The following is a 17,751-nucleotide window of genomic DNA, read 5'->3' on the forward strand; positions in this document are numbered from 1 at the left end:
AAGTTGGGACATCCAATTTCTAAGCATACTATCTCCAAGTGGGTGGCTGCTTGTATCTCTTTCTACTATGCCCAGGCTGGACTGCATCTACAGAGTCAGAGCAATGGCAGCATCAGTAGCTTTCCTCAGATCCACTCCTATTGAGGAAATTTGTAAAGCTGCTACTTGGTCCTCGGTTCATACATTCACTTCTCATTATTGTCTTGATATTTTCTCCAGACGGGATGGCCATTTTGGCCAGAGAGTGTTACAAAATCTATTCTCCTAAGTTGCCAACACTCCCACCATCCCACTCTGGTTAGCTTGGAGGTCACTCATATGTGAGAATAGGCTGCTTGCTTGTCCTGGGATAAAGCACAGTTACTTACCATAACAGTTGTTAGCCAGGGACAGCAGGTAGCTATTCTCACAACCCACCCACCTCCTCTTGTTGGCTTCTCTGCTAGCTATCTGAACTGAGATTCGCCCTGTGCTTGGCAGGAAGGCACTTGCGCATACACGGTGCAGCAAACTCAAAATCTCTAAGTTTTCTATAAGCAAGTCTGCTTGCGAGGCTGTCTGCATCAGGGCTCTGTGGATGACGTTACCCATGTATGAGAATAGCTGCCTGCTGTCCCTGGATAACAACTGTTACGGTAAGTAACTGTGCTTTTTTGTGGACCAATAGCAATGCTATGAAAACATCCATTAACTGAAGCAGAGCATTAGAAAAAAACACAGCTTTAGGTTTCTTGCTAAAAAGCTACCATTTTTTATGACTAAACAGTGCTCCAATCAGATCATTCTTGAAAGCAATGAAAGCAAATGGAGGGGTGCAGCTACACAATACTGACCTCATTGTGAGATCATCAAGGTGCACCTGCAAGGTAGAATGCCACATTTAAAATATGTGTTGGGATTTGAACCTATGACTTCTGGAAGAGCACTGTTACCCACTGAGCCAAAGCAGCTTCCACTAATGCCTTTCTTCCTCACATCTGATATGATAGCTTAAGGATCTGCTAATCTATGATCAGAAAGTAAGGCAATGACAGCTCGGACCTGTCAGCAAATTTTGGCCGCATTTTAATAGTAATGACCTCAATGTACTACATTTGCATAGCAGTATTGGAGACTGCCAGAAAACTCAGAAAAGATCACGGTAAGTCATTTTAATAATCAGCCACCTACTGGAATCGGTTTAGCGAGCACATAATAGGCAGATTTTAGTTTTAATAATCTGTTCCTAAGAAAGGGAAAATATAAGATACCTTTGTATGTGGGGCAGAGCAGGGGGATGATGGGAAAGGTTGATGCTGACCAAATTGGGAGGGGTGTTGTGGAAGAGGAGGTGTAGCAATAGCAGGAGTGTTTAAGAATTTTTAATTAAAGTATTTTTACCTAGTCTGTTAATTGATTATTCATTCATTTAGTCAGGTCTAACTTGTATCTCCTTACTTCTGCAAATATGAATGCTTAGTCTACTTCATGAATTGAAAACTGTCCCCACACTTGATGTGCAGTAATGCTGCAAAATTTACTTCTTTTTCTGTTGCCAACTTTAATTCAACTCATTATGAGATAGTTAAATTTATTAGTAATAGGATAATGATGCAGCAGCGCATAAGACAGATGGTAATGATTTATTTCTCAACTGCATAAACATTTTAGCTTTTGTCTTATAAAATTATGAAACAATATTGCTTAGTTATTTTATTTAGAAAACCAAAAGCCAATAAAAGTAAAGTTAGATACATTGCAGTCAAAGCTGAATTAATCCTTTTTGTTCTCTTAGCTTCAAGATCTGAGGGTCAGGGACCAACCCAACTGTTTAAAGGCAAAGCAAATTGTTGTTCCAAACAACCCAATCAGGGCAAAAGAGCTGATGGCACCTCGACGCCTCTTTTTTGGATCTGAAAAAAACAACAACACACACACATTAAGAAAATTTCCATAGAATTACCATATGAGCAAGAGCCAGGATAATGGTGTGGGGAAGTTTGTGTACTCTGCAAAGAGAGGAGTAGATGGTGTTCTCAGGACCCAATGTTCTCAAACATAAAGAAACCTCCAGGAATAAACTTTATATGAATAATTGTGGTTGTGCTATTTTGTGCATAAATTGTGGGATCACTTACACCACAGTTCCAGCACTAACATGTAATACAGTACAGAATCAAATTAAATTACCAGTTAACTGAGGTTCTCCATAAACAACAGGATAATGCAGCCACATTAGTGACAATAGCAGATCAACCAGCCAATGAAAGATTAGCTGCCTCTTTTACAAAGCCGTGCTAGCGGCTGCTCTGCGCTAACAGCCCCGAAGCCTATAGAGATTTAAAGGGCTTCAGGGCTGTTGCCACGCAGCTTTGTAAAAGAGGCTGTAGGTTTCTTACCTCTGCTAATCTTCCTTCTTGTATATCTCCTCTGGAGGCTGAACTGAAGGGTTCTTGTATGTCTGTTAGCTTCAGCTGCAGGGCAACTAAGAGATGATTCCTCCCCTTCGGGCTACCTGCCCAGGAGTTTCCTGTCTTGCTCAGTTGGTAGAAAAGCCATGTAGATCTATGACAACAGAAACAGATAAAAGGAAAGAGGGAGCTACCAGTCAATTCTGCTCAAGAAATTATTATACGAAAAACTACAGCCAAAAAGGCCAACTGGAATCAAACACATAGTGTGAACATTATAAACTGCAAAACCCAGGAAATTCCTGGAACGGAGACACAGCCTGAAGATCAGAAGGGGCACCCCCCGGGGACCCTCCAACCCAGAAATCTTACAAAGGGGAATACGCATTTAATTCTTAGTGAGGCTGGTCAAAGACAGAAATCCAGCTTACCGGTTACTGAAGAGGCGACCTGCGAATTGGACAAAACAGATGGGCGGGAGTTCAGCCTCCAGAGGAGATATACAAGAAGGAAGATTAGCAGAGGTAAGAAATCTAATCTTTCATTCTTGTACAATCCCTCTGGAGGCTGAACTGAAGGGACGTATTAAAGCAGTCCCAAATCTCAGGGGGGCCTGATGAGCACGCCGTAAGAACAAGAAGCACCAAAGGCTGCATTACCCTTAGCCACCACATCAAGCCGATAAAACCTGGAAAAGGTATGAAGGGAAGCCCATGTGGCTGCCCGACAAATCTCAGGAGCCATTCCTCTGGTAGAGTGAGCCTTCACCCCAAGGGAAGGCTTCTTCCCTGCCACCACATAAGGCCACGGAAATGGCCGCACGTATCCAATGCGAAATGGTGGTCTTGGAAGCAGGCCGACCCCGACGCTCAGGGCCCGCCAGGACAAACAGATGGTCCGACAGACGGAAGTCGTTAGTGGCCTCAAGGTATCTCAAAAGAAGACGCCGCACATCCAGAGACCGCAAAATACAGTCCTGAGATTTGGAACCCGAAGGAACAAAAGCTGGCAAACAAACTTCCTAGTTGATGTGGAAAGTGAAAACCACTTTCGGCTGAAAAGAAGGCACAGTCCTCATAATCACCGCAGACTCCGTGATGCGAAGAAAAGGATCTCTGCATGACAAAGCCTGAAGCTCTGACACTCGCTGTGCAGATGTGACTGCTACCAGGAAGGCGATCTTAATGTTAAGATCTTTCAGAGATATGCCGTCCGGGGGATCATAGGGTGGACGAGTCAGGGAGCGTAGGACCAAATTCAGGTTCCAGGATGGGCAAGTCAGGCCCAAGGGAGGCTTCAGCCTCCTGATCTCCCTCAAGAACCGGACAACATCCGGGTGAGAAGTCAGAGAACCCCTAAACAAAGAGGGACCTAAACAGATGAGACCCGCAATCTGAACATGCAGAGAAGAGACCGCCAGACCCTTCCTGAGGCCATCCTGCAAGAAGTCCAGAACATGAGCCACCGATGATACAAATAGGTCCTCATGAATTTCAGCACACCAAGCCTGAAAACACCTCCAGGTTTTCGTGTAGGCTGATACCATCGATTTTCGCTTGCTCTGTAGGGTGTGGCGATAACCACAGAGGAATAACCCCTGGCCGCTAAGGCTGCCCATTCAAGTGCCAGGCCATAAGACCAAAGCAGTCCGGATCTTGAAGTGCAATCAGGCCCTGCAAGAGCAACCTCCAATGGCAAGGAAGAGGCAGACCTCTCTCCGAGCTCAACCTTACCAGGTCTGCGTACCAAGGTCTTCTGGGCCAATCCGGAGCCACAAAGATCACCGGACCCCTATGACTGCACACCCGGCGCAACACGCGCCCTATCATGGGCCATGGGGGAAAGACGTACAAAAGTTCCCTGTGGGCCAAGGCTGAACCAGAGCATCGAGTTCTTCGTTACCGACTTCTCGTCTGCGGCTGAAGAATCTGCCTTTCAGTTCATTGATGACGCCATCAGATCGAAGGTGGGACTATCACCTTGAATGCCAGCTCTGATAGGGACCATTATCCCTGGTCCAGAGTCTGCCGACTGAGAAAGTATGCCTGAACATTGTCTATGCTGGCTACATGAGCTGCGGATAAAGCCAAAAGATGACGCTCCACCCAAGCAAAGAGCATCCGAACCTCCAATCCCAGCATGGGACTCCTCGTGCCCCCTTGACGGTTGACAAAGGCAACAGCCATCACATTGTCCGAGAACACATTGATAGCCTTCTGGTGGAGACTCCCTTGGAATCGTAGCAGAGCTAACCAGATCGCTTGTAGCTCCAGGCGATTGATTGACCATCTGTTTTCCCTCGGCATCCGGCGGCCCTGGACCAGGACGGACAGGCAAACTGCTTCCCAACCAGAAAGCCTCACGTCTGTAGTCAGGATCACCCAATCCAGAGTGACTAGGTTCAACCACATCATACTGCTGCGCGCCACTGCCAACCAAGGCAGTTTCATCCCCAGCGCATCTCTCTGGGGATTCCAGCGCGTCAGAAGTGAACACGGAAGAGGACGTAGGCAAACTCTCGCCCACAGAATTACATCTATAGTTGCCCCCATGAGACCCAACACCTGCAGGTACTGCCAGGCCATTGGCTCTGGGACCGCTAACATGTCCTGAATCGAACTCCTGAGTTTCAGTTTTCTGGATTCTGGAAGAAACACCCGATTCAGACCTATGTGGAACCAGATTCTCAGGCACTCCAAGTCCTGCGTCGGCTCAAGGTGACTCTTCTTCAGATTGATCACCCATCCAAGACGTTCCAGCAAAGACACCATAAGGGAGCTCTGTTCAGCCAGTTGTCGAGGTATGGATGCACTAGCACACCCAGAGATCGCAGATGGGCAGACCAACCACCATGATCTTGGTAAAAGCTCTGGGCGAAGCCAAACTGAAAGGGAGCACTGCAAACTGGAAATGCCTCCCGAGAACATGAAACCGTAGGAACCTCCAATGATCTGGGAAAATCGGGATGTGGAGATATGCTTCTGTGAGATCCAAGGAAGCCAAAAACTCCCTGGGTGCCACCGCTGCAATGACAGAACGCACCATTTCCATCCAGAAACGCAGAACTTGCAAGAATGCATTTACCACATTGAGGTCCAGAATTGGTCTGTAATAGACGGAGTACTTCTTTGGCACGATGAAGTAAATTGAGTATCTCCCAGAGTCCAAGACGTCCCTTAGGACCAGCTCTATGGCCGTCAGATCTAGTAATCGGCGCACTGTCTCGATTTCCCTCGGGAGAGGACAGGAAGAAGTCTTCCGGCAGCCAGAAGAACTGCAGTCGAAGACCTTCCCTGAGCACCTCTAGGACCCACTGGTACAAGGTTATCTTTAGCTATTCTGGCAGAAATTTGGGGGGGCCTCGCCAGAACCCTAGCATCAGAATTTTCTCTTGGGAGGGACAGAAGGCCGAGAGTTGGAAGGCTGTTGGCGCACTGCATCTCCAAGGCGAGGTCTATAGGACGTTCAGAAACGCTGTCCCACCACAGGAGGTCCAGCATACTAGGAGGTTCTCCGGAATGAATGAAAATTCAGCCGTCCCATCCCCCTGGATGGACAAGGTCTAGGGCCAGGAAGCGTCTTAGGCTTACAGTCCTGCACACTTGTCATTAGGTCATCCAAACTCTGGCCAAATAAGAGCAAACCTTTGAAGGGCAATTTGCTCAGTGTAGCCTTGGAAGATGAATCACCCAACCACTGGCAAATCTATAACATTCTCCTAGCAGAAACTGAATAAACTCCCAGCTTAGCAAAAACTTTCAAAATATCATAGAGTGTGTCTGCCAAATAATTCACTCCAGAAATCAGGAAATCAAGATCCCGAAGGACAACCTCCTCAGAATCCTGCCAAAGTTTACTATGACATGCCCAGACCACAAAGGAAGTGGCCACTGCCGCTCACACTCCTATCACAGCGGAATCAAAAAGTCACTTCATAACAAAATACAGTCTTCAGTCTTGGACATCCTTCAGGACAACCCCTCCATCTGAGGGTAAGGAGGTACGTTTAGTGACCTGAGCCACTGCCGAATCCACTCTCGGCGGGACTAGGCACTTGGAAAATTCCAAAGCCATTGGATACAATTTAGCCATGGCCCTAGCGCACTTCAGGGGACCCTCCGGGGCCTCCCAAACCTCCAAGAGCATTTCCGCCAAATCCGCGTGATCTGAAATGCAGCGGAAAGCGGGGGCTTAGAACTCATGACGGAACATTCCGCCTGAGCCACTGAATCAAGTTTCAATATCCACAGGGATTCAGAGATAAGATCAGGAAGGCGATCCCAGATCGTGGGAATCAGTGTGCTGGGAATCCCCAAGATCCACCAGGCTAGCCACGTCCATGGAGCCCGCCGAAGAGCTGTGCGATAGCAACGGCATAGAGATTGACACAGGCACTGAGGTAATAGCAGGAAGTTGTTGCTGTCGTTCAGGTGGACCAGCAAGGGAGCAGACTGACATGCTGGAATCCAAAGGCTGCACAGACTGTCGCACTGGAGTGTGAGGGGGGAGACACAGGCATAGCCCGCTTTCGCATGAAAGCCTGATACATCATATCTAATCTAATCTAATCCTTAGGTTTGTATACTGCATCATCATAGCTACAAATTCCGGCTGAAATTAGTCCCTGGTGGCCAGGGATTCGCATTTGGAATGTTTTGAAGACTTATGAGATTTTTCCCTGGAACTGCGCTTGCGCTTCATGGAAGTGCATTCCTCGTCTAAAATTGGCATCCCAGGCACTAGAATCGCATTTCCGGTGGAAACGGGGGAAAGCAGAGCCTCCCCAGAGGAGGAAAGTGCAACATCCACGTATGGTTCATGCCCCTCACGGGCCGCAGCACATCCAGCATCCGCCACATTTACAGCATGAATCCAAGCCATCCTGTCCTGAGGTGGCTATCTGTGAAGTTTGGAACAAAAACGAAGCTTCTAAGTCCAAAAAATATAGTTTAAAAAAGTTTAAAGAAAATCCAAGATGGCCACCGTGGGTGCCGATTTTGACTAAAAAAACGCCTGCTAAAAACAAAGGAAAACGTGAAAAACAGCAATTTTAGGATTTTACAGTTGGGGGGACCAGGGAATGCAGGGAAACCCCCAAAACCACGATTTGAGAAACCCCCAAAATCAGCAAACTCTGACTCACAGACACCACAGAGACATGTGCTGTAATGAAAGTCTATGGCAGCCTGCAATACACAGTAGAAGCAAGGAGATCAGTACCTCAGGAGCTGATTAAACTGGATTTTTCAGGACTTTTGACCGCCTCACCTTCCCTGTCACCTCAGATCACGACCACTAGGACCCCTCAGGGAAATCAGGGAAGACATGCGGCACAGTTTCAATCCCGGCGTACCTCCTCGGAACTGCAGCAGCCTGCGTTCGACCCCTTTGCGGACTAACCAGGGGAGAAACGGCTCCCGATCTTGGAGACCCGATCCAATCTGCAGGCTGTCCAGAAGGCTTACTGCAGTTTCAGGCTTACAGAGTATCCTCCAGAAGCAGACAAATTTAATATGTCTGCGATCTCCCGCCAAAGGATCACTCACACAGAGATGATCCGCAGCATGTGGGCAAACCCGCGAACAAATTCCAAAAAGACTAGGAACAGAAAACAAATCACTAGCAGAATTAACTAATTTCAACTATGCAGAGAAGCTGCAAGATCGAACTGAGCAAGACAGGAAGTTCCCAAGCAGGTAGCCCAAAGGGGAGGGATCATCTATTAGTTACCCTACAGCTGAAGCTAACAGATATACAAGAACCCTTCAGTTCAGCCTCCAGAGGGGTTGTACAAGAACTCTTGTGTTGGTGTCCCTCCTCCACTCTGGCTGCAGCACATTGGCATGGTTTTAACTGATATGGGACTATGTGAATGCACTGTTCTGCTGTCAAGATAATACAAGGATAATGAAGCTCAGCACTGCCTGAGGTAAGAATTGAAGCAAATCATGTGAACAGATTTTGAAGAGCATTCTTAACTGAAGATGTGATATTTCTCTTGGAAGACTGCCCCAACAATAGTGTCTAGGCATACAAATGGCAGATTAAATTTAATGTTAAGAAATACAAGGATGCTAGGTTCCACATTGGGAGCCACCATTAAGGGAAATGATTTAGGCGTCATTAACAATGCATTGAAATCTTTGCTCAATGTGTGGTGGAGTTATTAAAAAAAGGAATAGAGAATTAAACAATATCCTAATGCCTCTATCATTCTCTGCTGAGACCTCAAGTATTATGTGGCAAGTAGAACTGCAAATCTTAAAAAAATTATATATATATATATATATATACACACACACACACACACACACACACACATATACATATATATACACACACACACACACACATATACATACACTGGAACTTGACAAAAGCTAGAGACATAAGAGATCTTCAGCTTGGAGAAGAGGTTGAGAGGAGATATGATACAAGTCTATAAATTTTTAGTGGAGTGAAACAGGTAAACGCAAATAGTTTACTCTTTCAAAAAGTACCGTATTTGCCGGCGTATAAGACGACCCCCCAACTTTTAGTTAAAAAATAGAGTTTTGTGTTATACTCGCCGTATAAGACGACCCCTTCTTCCGCACACCTTCTCTACCGCCCCGGGTGCAGCACAGCCGGCCAGGTTCCCTTACTTTTGTGGCACTTCCCCGACCGACCGACAACAGCCCCGGTCCGACAAACCTCCCTGCCCTTAAGCGCGAATCTAAATTACCTTCTTACAGCTGCTGTAAGAAGGTATTTAGATTCGCGGCTACAGGGCAGGGAGGATTGTCGGACCCGGGCTGTTATCGGTCGGTCGGGGAAGTGCCACAAAAGTAAGGGAACCTGGCCGGCTGTGCTGCAACCGGGGCGGGGCGGCCGCCCCTCTCTCTTGGTAGCCACTCGAACCGCGAGGCTACTCTCCTTCTCCTTACCTGCCATGCCTGCAGCACAGAGCCGAACGGAAGTCTTCCCGACGTCAGCGCTGAGGTCGGAGGGAGGGAGGGCTTTGTTTAAGCCCTCCCTCCCCTCCGACGTCAGCGCTGACGTCGGGAAGACTTCCGTTCGGCTCTGTGCTGCAAGCAGAGAAGGTAGGGAGAAGAAGAGCTGCGCGACTGAGTACATCCAGCCCCGCAAGTAAGGGCATGTAAACTGTACCCGGCGTATAAGACGACCCCCGACTTTGGGGAGGATTTTAAGGTACTAAAAAGTCGTCTTATACGCCGGCAAATACGGTACATAGATTAGGGGACACTCCATAAAGTTACACAGAAGCACATTTAAGAAAATAGGAAAACCATTTTTTCATTCAATGTATAGTTAACCTCTGGAACTCATTGCCAGAGCAAGTGGTAAAAGCAGTATCTGGATTTAAAACTTAGGTAATATATAGAAATAAAACAAAAACATAATAATGATATATCTTTTTATTAGACTAACTTTATGCATTTTATGATTAGTTTTTAAGGAAACCCCTTCTTCCTCCTTGAAAAGTAGATTAACATGGCCACCACACCATAGAAACATGATGGCTAAAAAAAAAAAAAAAAAAGTTTAGACAAATTGCTGAAGGAAAAGCCAAAAGGAGTTAGACCTGGGGAAAAATCCTTACTTATCCCTGGGGTTAAAGTAGCAAGGGATCTTGTTACTTTTGGGCAGGACTGGATTAAAGGATAGGCCCAGTAGGCATGTGCCTAGAGCCTGAAATGGTCAGGGGGCCCTCCGGTGTGGTGCTTTAGTGCCATTTGGGTCATCGCATTTCTCCCCACCCTCACTGGATTTGCCGGCAGCAGTGTCGTGTTTGTTGCTCCCCCCCCCCCCCGGCGCAGCCGAACCCCCGTTGACCTATCTCTCCCTCCCATCTGACCCTCACACCATGAGACGACCACAAACCTCTCGGCTCCAGCAGCGTCGGCAGCTGCAGCGTTACTGATGACATCATCAGTGGTGTGGCAGAGGGAATCACAGGCAGTAGAAGGCGGCGAAGTAACGTGTTTAGAGTGCTGCGGCTGCCGACGCTGCTGGAGCCGGTCGTCTCACGGTGGGAGTGTTAGATGGGAGGGTCAGTAGGGTTTGCCTATACAGCGGCGGCGGGGTGTCGGGAGGGGGAATGGAAAGATGCTGTTCAAGGGTTCTACTGCACAGGGAGATGGGAGAGAGGGATAAAAAAATGCCGTGCAAAGGTTCTACTTCAGGGGGAGGGGGAAGGAATATGCTGCTAGAGTTCTGCTTCAGGGGGGCCATGGAAGAGATAGACAGATACTGCTCAAGAGTTCTGTTTTGGGGGGGATGAAAGGGAGGGATAAAAAGATGCTGCAGAGGAAAGGCACAAGGAGATGGGTGAGAGGGGAGGAAAGATGCTGTTTCCTCCTTGGAGGCTTGCATCAGAGGGGAAGCTTTGGGCTGAGCACCGCTTGCAGGATAATATTTGCCATCAATGCCGGGGCCCGTTTCCCAAAGTAAACATCGGAAAGGTGAGGGAAAGGGAGATGGGCGAACTAGAGAGAGAGAGAAGAGGGCAAATGATGGAAGTGGGAAGAACTTCTCATCAACATCAGAATCATGTGGGAAAGCAGCAGCAGCGGTGAGGAGGTGAGTGGGCAGGATAGCACAATGGAATTGGGGTGGAGGAAGAGAAGGGGAGAAATGATGTAAGTGGGGAGAAGGGAGCGAGAGAAGAGGGCAGACGGATGTCAGTTGAGAGGGGAGAGCAGATGCTAAATGGAAGTGTAGAAAGAGAACATATACTGGATGGAAGGAGGGGATAAAGAAAAAGGGCATATGCTGGATGGGGGGAAGAAGATAATTAGTGAAATAGTGGAGGGGTGAAGGAAAGGAGTGGCAATCTGTGGGTAGACAGTTGACACAGTCAAAAGAGGGAAACTGAGGACTGAATAGTAAGAGAGAATTTAATTTAGACAGAAGCAGAAAATAAAGAAGAGAGATGCCAGAGCATGGGTTGGGGGGAAGGAGACAGAAATATCAGATCTGAATGGAAGAAATGAGAAGAGAGAGGGCGGAAGGAAGGAAAGATGGAAGAAGAGAGATTCCAGACTATGAGGAGAACAGAGGGAAGAAGATGGATGCCAGACCAAGGGGGCATGGGGAGGGCAGGAAGAGAAATGGAAAGATGGAAGGGGTTGGCAGATAGTGGATGGAAGGAAGAAAATGACAAGATGAGGAAAGCAGAAATCGAAAGGTTGTTAGGTGCCATCAACTCATGCTCGAGTCCTAGTCCAATGTTAGATGAATATTGGAGAAGAGCAAAGAATATCAAAAATCCCTACACCTTTCGACTACAGCAAAGCTTTTGACTGTGTGGATTACAATAAACTATGGAGAACTCTAGTTCAAATGGGAATATCCAAACACATAATTAAGCTGATAGAGAGCCAATATGAAAATCAAGATGACAAAGGTAGAAAAAAAATTATATTTTAAAAATTTTTTTTGCTCAGTGATAGTTTTATTAGACTAATTTTAATACATTTTTTGACTAACTTTTAGAGATGAAATTCTCCTTCCTCAAGACAGGATACTGTAACAGCAGTATACTTTACTGACCTGAGGAAAGAGGGCTTGACCTCTGAAACCTAATTAAAATATGTATTAGTCCAATAAAGTGATATTATCTTATTTTCTATTTTTTGTTTTATTTCTTCATTTGTAAAGTGATTTGTTATTTCTCTTTTTTCAAATTTATGTCTGCTATCTTTATATTTTGTTCAGTATTGGGGGATATGCATCACTGTTTCTTCACCCTCTAACTGTACCATTTCTTTGGTTTGTAGCACAAACCAGCATGCTGAATGCTCTGCACTGCTCCGATGGTCATAGAATTCCTATGAGCATCAGAGCAGCGCAGAACATTTAATCCGCCAGCCAGCGCTATAAATCTCTTCCATGCTTTTGTAAAAAAAAGGGGGGGGGGGGTTAGTTTGTGATTACTTATTCCATACTGGATAAGGGTGGTTCTGTGTCCTATATGTATGAAACACATTGTTTTCTGTTAGCACTGACCAACCTTGTTTGGTGAAATGCATCAGGCATGGTTCCAGGGAGCACCTTGAATAAACCTGATTTGAATCTCCTTATTGTCTGCCGATTTTCTTTTGTTCCAAGATGGATGCTTTGATGGCCTTGTTGTTTTGTTACAAATTAACATACATGGAGTGGAACGTACCAGAGGAGTTACAGATTTGATTGTTTATACATACATATGGGTTAAAGTTGGATGACAGAGTGAGGCAGTTGAGAGGAATTGCTAACTTGGTTATTAATATAGACTTATGTTTCGGATAATATCACTGCTTTACATACATATGGAAAGGGTTCAGAGTTAAAGAGAAGGAAGGGGGATTTGTTCAGAGATGTTTGGGGCTTGCGTAGAACTAAAACTGTACACTGGCACTAGTTTGGTAATCGTTGTTTTTTTTGGATTTTATAAGAAAAAAAAGAAATACAAGTGGAAATAAAGAAGTAAATACGATGACAGGTAAATAAATGGGGGCGGGGCAGGGAGTGGGACATGAGTGGGGAGGGCTAGGGGGCCCAGTGTATCTGTGTGCCTAGGGGCCCTCAAAGAATTAATCCTGCCCTGCTTTGGGGGACTCTACTTGTGACCTGGTTTTGCCCCTATTGGGGGAGGGGGGTAACAGCATACTGGTCTACTTAGACCTTTGGTCTGACCTTATGATCTGTCTAACCCTTTGGCAATGAACATTGTACTCAGTTTATTCAACATACAACGGAATTTGAATCCATGTCAAGATTTCTGCCTGAGCCATTGCAGCCCAAAGGTGTGCTTGATTAAGAACGTCAGGGCTTAGAAAAGGTGTGCATGCCAAGCTAGCTAATGTCTCCTATATGAAGTGACAATTTTTTCAGGGAGAAAGTCACATAAACTTCAAAGACCATTGTACCATCCTTCAACTTTTGTCTGATTCGCTCTGGGGTGTGTCACAGGGATCTCAACTTCTCTTTTCAAGAAAGTACAACATGAACCACCTACCCACCATTTTTCCTTAATGAAGATAGACCAGCTGTGTTTGCTCCCTTAGTCTAATTGCACTCACCTCCTGTGTAGTAGCCATAGGCAAACAGACCCCGTCCAATTATCCAACTCAACCCCAGTGCACTGGCTGTCCGCTGAAAAGTGAAGAGAGGCAAATTAAAATTTGTGGATTTAAAAGCTAGATTCTATCGATGATGGCAAAAGTGGCTTCTAGGAGGTCCCTTTCAGTACTTGTATTAGTAAATTTGAAAAACTGAGATCATATTCCACACACCTTTGCTTAAGAGGGACATGGTTATAGTAAGCACAAAAATAACTTAAATGGAGACAGCATGCTCAGGGATTCAGACTCTCCTATAGTCCTAGCTTGGGTTGTACATGCTCAAAACATGTCCATAATCTAAACTCCAATCTGAAAATTGGAAGGGTAAATTAGCAGGCCACTCACTCTCTACCGCCTTCCTTTGAGGGCTAGCAAAAGGAAAAGAAAGTAGTGCTTGCTTTTCTACACCTCTCCTTGTAGACCTAATGAAGGGTAGAGTGCTGCAGCCTTTCTACCCATGTAAATAGCTTTGAAAACAAATCTACATGCACATCTGAAATGGTGTCCACCTTCCATAATGTGACAACTGGACAGCTAGAACCAGCCCTAACAATGCGACAATGATACTGCAATTATGGGGTTCATTTTCAAAGCACTTAGACACACAAAGTACCATAAGTTTCTATAGTATATTGCAGGGGTGCCCACACTTTTTCGGCTTGCGAGCTACTTTTAAAATGGCCAAGTCAAAATGATCTACCAACAATAAAATTTTAAAAAACACAAAGCACACAGTACGCAGAGAAAATGTTAATTATCATTTATATTCTGGGGTTTTTTTTCAAAGAGATCAAGGCAGATGACTTTATGCAATGTCACTTCAGTAATAACTATACAAAAATAGACAAATATACCCCCTCCCTTTTTACTAAACCATGATAGTGGTTTTTAGCACAGGGAGCTGCGCTGAATGCCCTGCACTGCTCTTGATGCTCATAGGCTCCCTGCACTAAAAACCGCTATTGCGGTTTAGTAAAAGGGGGCCATAGTGCATAAACAGCAGATATAAATTCTCAAAACGGCTACATTTTGATCACTAAATTGAAAATAAAATCATTTTTCCTACCTTTGTCTGGTCATTATTCAAATTTTGTTGGTCCCAGGCTCTGGTTGTCTTCTGATAACTTGCTTGCCAGGGTCTCCTTCTTTCTCCGTGCTAACTATCCATTTTCTATCTCTGTCCTCCCCTTCCGTTTCCCTTCCCTCCCTTGGAAGTCTGGCAACTTTCCTTTTTTTTGTCTCCATCCACAGATCCACCTTTTCTCAACTACCATTTCATCCAGCATCTCTCCCTCCTTCCCCCTACCACCCCAGGGTCCATCATTTCTCCCTTTCTTTTCCCAACTACCCTCCTATCCAGTATCTCTATCCCTCCCTCCACACCATCCCTTATGTCCAACTTCTCTCCCTTTCTGTTCCTTCCCTCCCTAAATCCCATTGTCCACCATCTCTCTCCCACTCCTGTTTTTAGACCCATTATTTCTTCCCCCCAAAGTCCAGCATATGCACATCTCTTTGAACCCTCCCTTCCCTCCCTCCCACACCAGGGCCCTCCTCCCCCGAAGGCCTGCCCCCTTGAAGGCCTGCACTGTCCCTCCCCCCTGAAGGCCTGCACTGTCCCCCCCTGAAGGCCTGCACTACCCGCCCTGAAGGCCTGCACTACCCCCCCTGAAGGCCCCCCCCCCCCCCCCCCAGAAGGCCTGTGTGTTCCTCCCTGACCTCCCGCTATGCCTTTACTTAATTTTAGCAGAGAGCAGCCTGCAGAGAGGATCGCCAGTACTTTGGCAATCCTTGCAGGTTGCCATAGGCCTCAGAAGCTGTCGTCCCTCTGCCGCGGTCCCGCCCCTCCTTTGACATCAGAGGCAGGATCGCGGCAGAGGGAAGACAGTTTCTGAGACCTATAGCAACCTGCAAGGATCGCTAAAGTACTGGCGATCCTCTCTGCAGGCTGCTCCCTGCTAAAATTAGGTAAAGGGATGTACAGGAGGCCAGAGAGAAAGCCGGACAGCACAGAAGGGAAACCGCATGGCTCAGCGATCGACTGGGGTTGCCTGAGCGATCGACTGGTCGATCGTGATCGACATATTGGGCACCCCTGGTATATTGTGTATCTAAGTAAGAACATAAGCAGTGCCTCTACTGGGTCAGACCAGAGGTCCATCATGCCCAGCAGTCTGCTTATGTGGCGGCCCATCAGGTCCAGGACCTGTATAGTAACCCTCTATCTATACCCTTCTATCCCCTTTTCCTTCAGAAAATTGTACAATCCCTTCTTGAACTCCAATACCGTACTCTGTCCTATCGCGCCCTCTGGAAGAGCATTCCAGGTGTCCACCACCCATTGGGTGAAGAAGAACTTCCTAGCATTGTTCTTGTAGTTTTCGAACATTTGAAGAATCTGTCCCTCTCCACTTTCTCCATGCCCTTCATGTTCTTGTAAGTCTTTATCAGGTCCCCTCTAATTCTCCGCTTCTCCAGGGAAAAGAGCCCCAGTTTCTCTAATCCTTCAGCATATGAAAGGTTTTCCATACCTTTTATCAATCGTGTTGCTCTTTTCTGAACCCTCTCGAGTACCGCCATATCCTTCTTAAGGTACGGTGACCAATATTGGACGCAGTACTCCAGGTGCGGACGCACCATCGCCTGATACAACAGCAGGATAATTTCTTTTGTTCTGGTTGTAATAAGAACATAAGAACATAAGCAGTGCCTCTGCCGGGTCAGACCACAGGTCCATCCTGCCCAGCAGTCCGCTCCCGCGGTGGCCAAAAACACCAAAAATACCCTTCTTGATTATACCTAGCATTCTATTCGCTTTCTTAGTGGCCGCTGCGCACTGTGCCGACGGCTTTATTGTCTTCTCCACTATTACCCCCAAGTCCCTTTCTTGGGTACTCTCACTCAATGACAGCCCTCCCATCGTGTAGCTATACCTCGGGTTTCTGTTTCCTACGTGCAAGACTTTACATTTTTCTACATTAAATTTCATCTGCCATCTCGTCGCCCACTCCCCTAGTTTATTCAGGTCCCTCTGTAAATCTTCAGAGTCTTCTTTAGTCCTAGCCCCATTAAATAGTTTGGTGTCGTCTGCGAATTTTATTACTTCGCACTTCATCCCCGTTTCTAGATAATTTATAAATACATTGCATAGCAGCAGTCCAAGCACCGACCCCTGCAGAACACCACTCATGACCCTCCTCCAGTCCGAGTCCTGGCCCTTCACTCCTACCCTCTGCTTCCTACCCGCCAACCAATCCCTGATCCATCTGTGTACGTCTCCTTCCACCCCATAGTTCTTCAATTTCCAAAGTAGGCATTCATGGGGTACTTTGTCAAAGGCTTTTTGGAAGTCTAAGTATACGATGTCTATGGGGTCCCCTTTGTCCATCCGTTTATTAATTCCTTCGAAGAAGTGCAATAAGCTCGTCAGGCACATTCTTCCCTTGCAGAAGCCATGTTGGCTTGTTATCATAAGTTTGTTCCTTTCTAGATGCTCAATGCAATCTTTTATCAATGTTTCCGCCATTTTCCTCGGAACCGAGGTCAGACTTACCAGTCTGTAGTTCCCCAGGTCACCTCTTGATCCTTTTTAAAGATGGGCGTAACATTGGCTATCTTCCAATCCTCCGGGATCACGCCTGTTTCAGGGATATATTACAGACTTGCTGTAGTAGTTCTGCTATTTCCTCCTTTAGTTCTTTCAGTACCCTAGGGTGGATTCCGTCCGGGCCGGGTGATTTGTCAGTTTTTAATTTTTCTATCTGCCTGTGTACGTCTTCAAGGTTTACTTCCATGGATGTTAATTTTTCTGCTTGGTCTCCTTTGCATATTTGTTCTGGTTCCGGTATGTTGGATGTGTCCCCTTTAGTAAATACAGACGAAAAGAACATGTTTAGTCTTTCCGCCACTTCTTTCTCCTCCTTCACCACTCCCTTCCTATCTCGGTCATCCAGTGGTCCCACCTCCTCCCTAGCCAGCTGCTTCCCTGGCTAACCTCTCTTCATATTCTCTTTTTGCTCTTCTAACCATGCGGTGACATTCTTTGAAAATGAATCTTAAGTCTGTTGCAAATACCATACAAAAATAATTAGTTTAGGAAGTGCTGTTAGCTTGCAGTAGTCAGCACTTTCTAAGCTGCCGACTATTGCAGGCAATACTGAACCTGGATATTCAATGTTGGGCCTTATCCTGGACCAGGCATTGAATATCTGTGCATTTGCAATCAACTGGAAGATATTCTAATCAGGATATAA

General features: G+C 46.2%; 1 protein-coding gene across 2 annotated transcripts in view; it reads right to left on the reverse strand.

Annotated features, from left to right (window-relative positions):
- Positions 1-1,603: 1,603 nt before the first annotated feature.
- Positions 1,604-17,751, reverse strand: part of MGST3 (microsomal glutathione S-transferase 3) — a 103,619-nt gene continuing 87,471 nt past the window's right edge. For both annotated transcript variants that reach the window (XM_033961395.1, XM_033961394.1), the window contains exons 5-6: positions 13,457-13,529; positions 1,604-1,892 (exon numbers count right to left, since the gene is read on the reverse strand). In XM_033961395.1, coding sequence (XP_033817286.1) covers positions 1,777-1,892; positions 13,457-13,529 — 189 coding nt within the window. In that variant the 3' untranslated portion in view covers positions 1,604-1,776. The remainder of the gene's footprint in view (positions 1,893-13,456; positions 13,530-17,751) is intronic.

This window comes from Geotrypetes seraphini, chromosome 10, assembly GCF_902459505.1.
Source record: "Geotrypetes seraphini chromosome 10, aGeoSer1.1, whole genome shotgun sequence".
Lineage (NCBI taxonomy): Eukaryota > Metazoa > Chordata > Amphibia > Gymnophiona > Dermophiidae > Geotrypetes > Geotrypetes seraphini.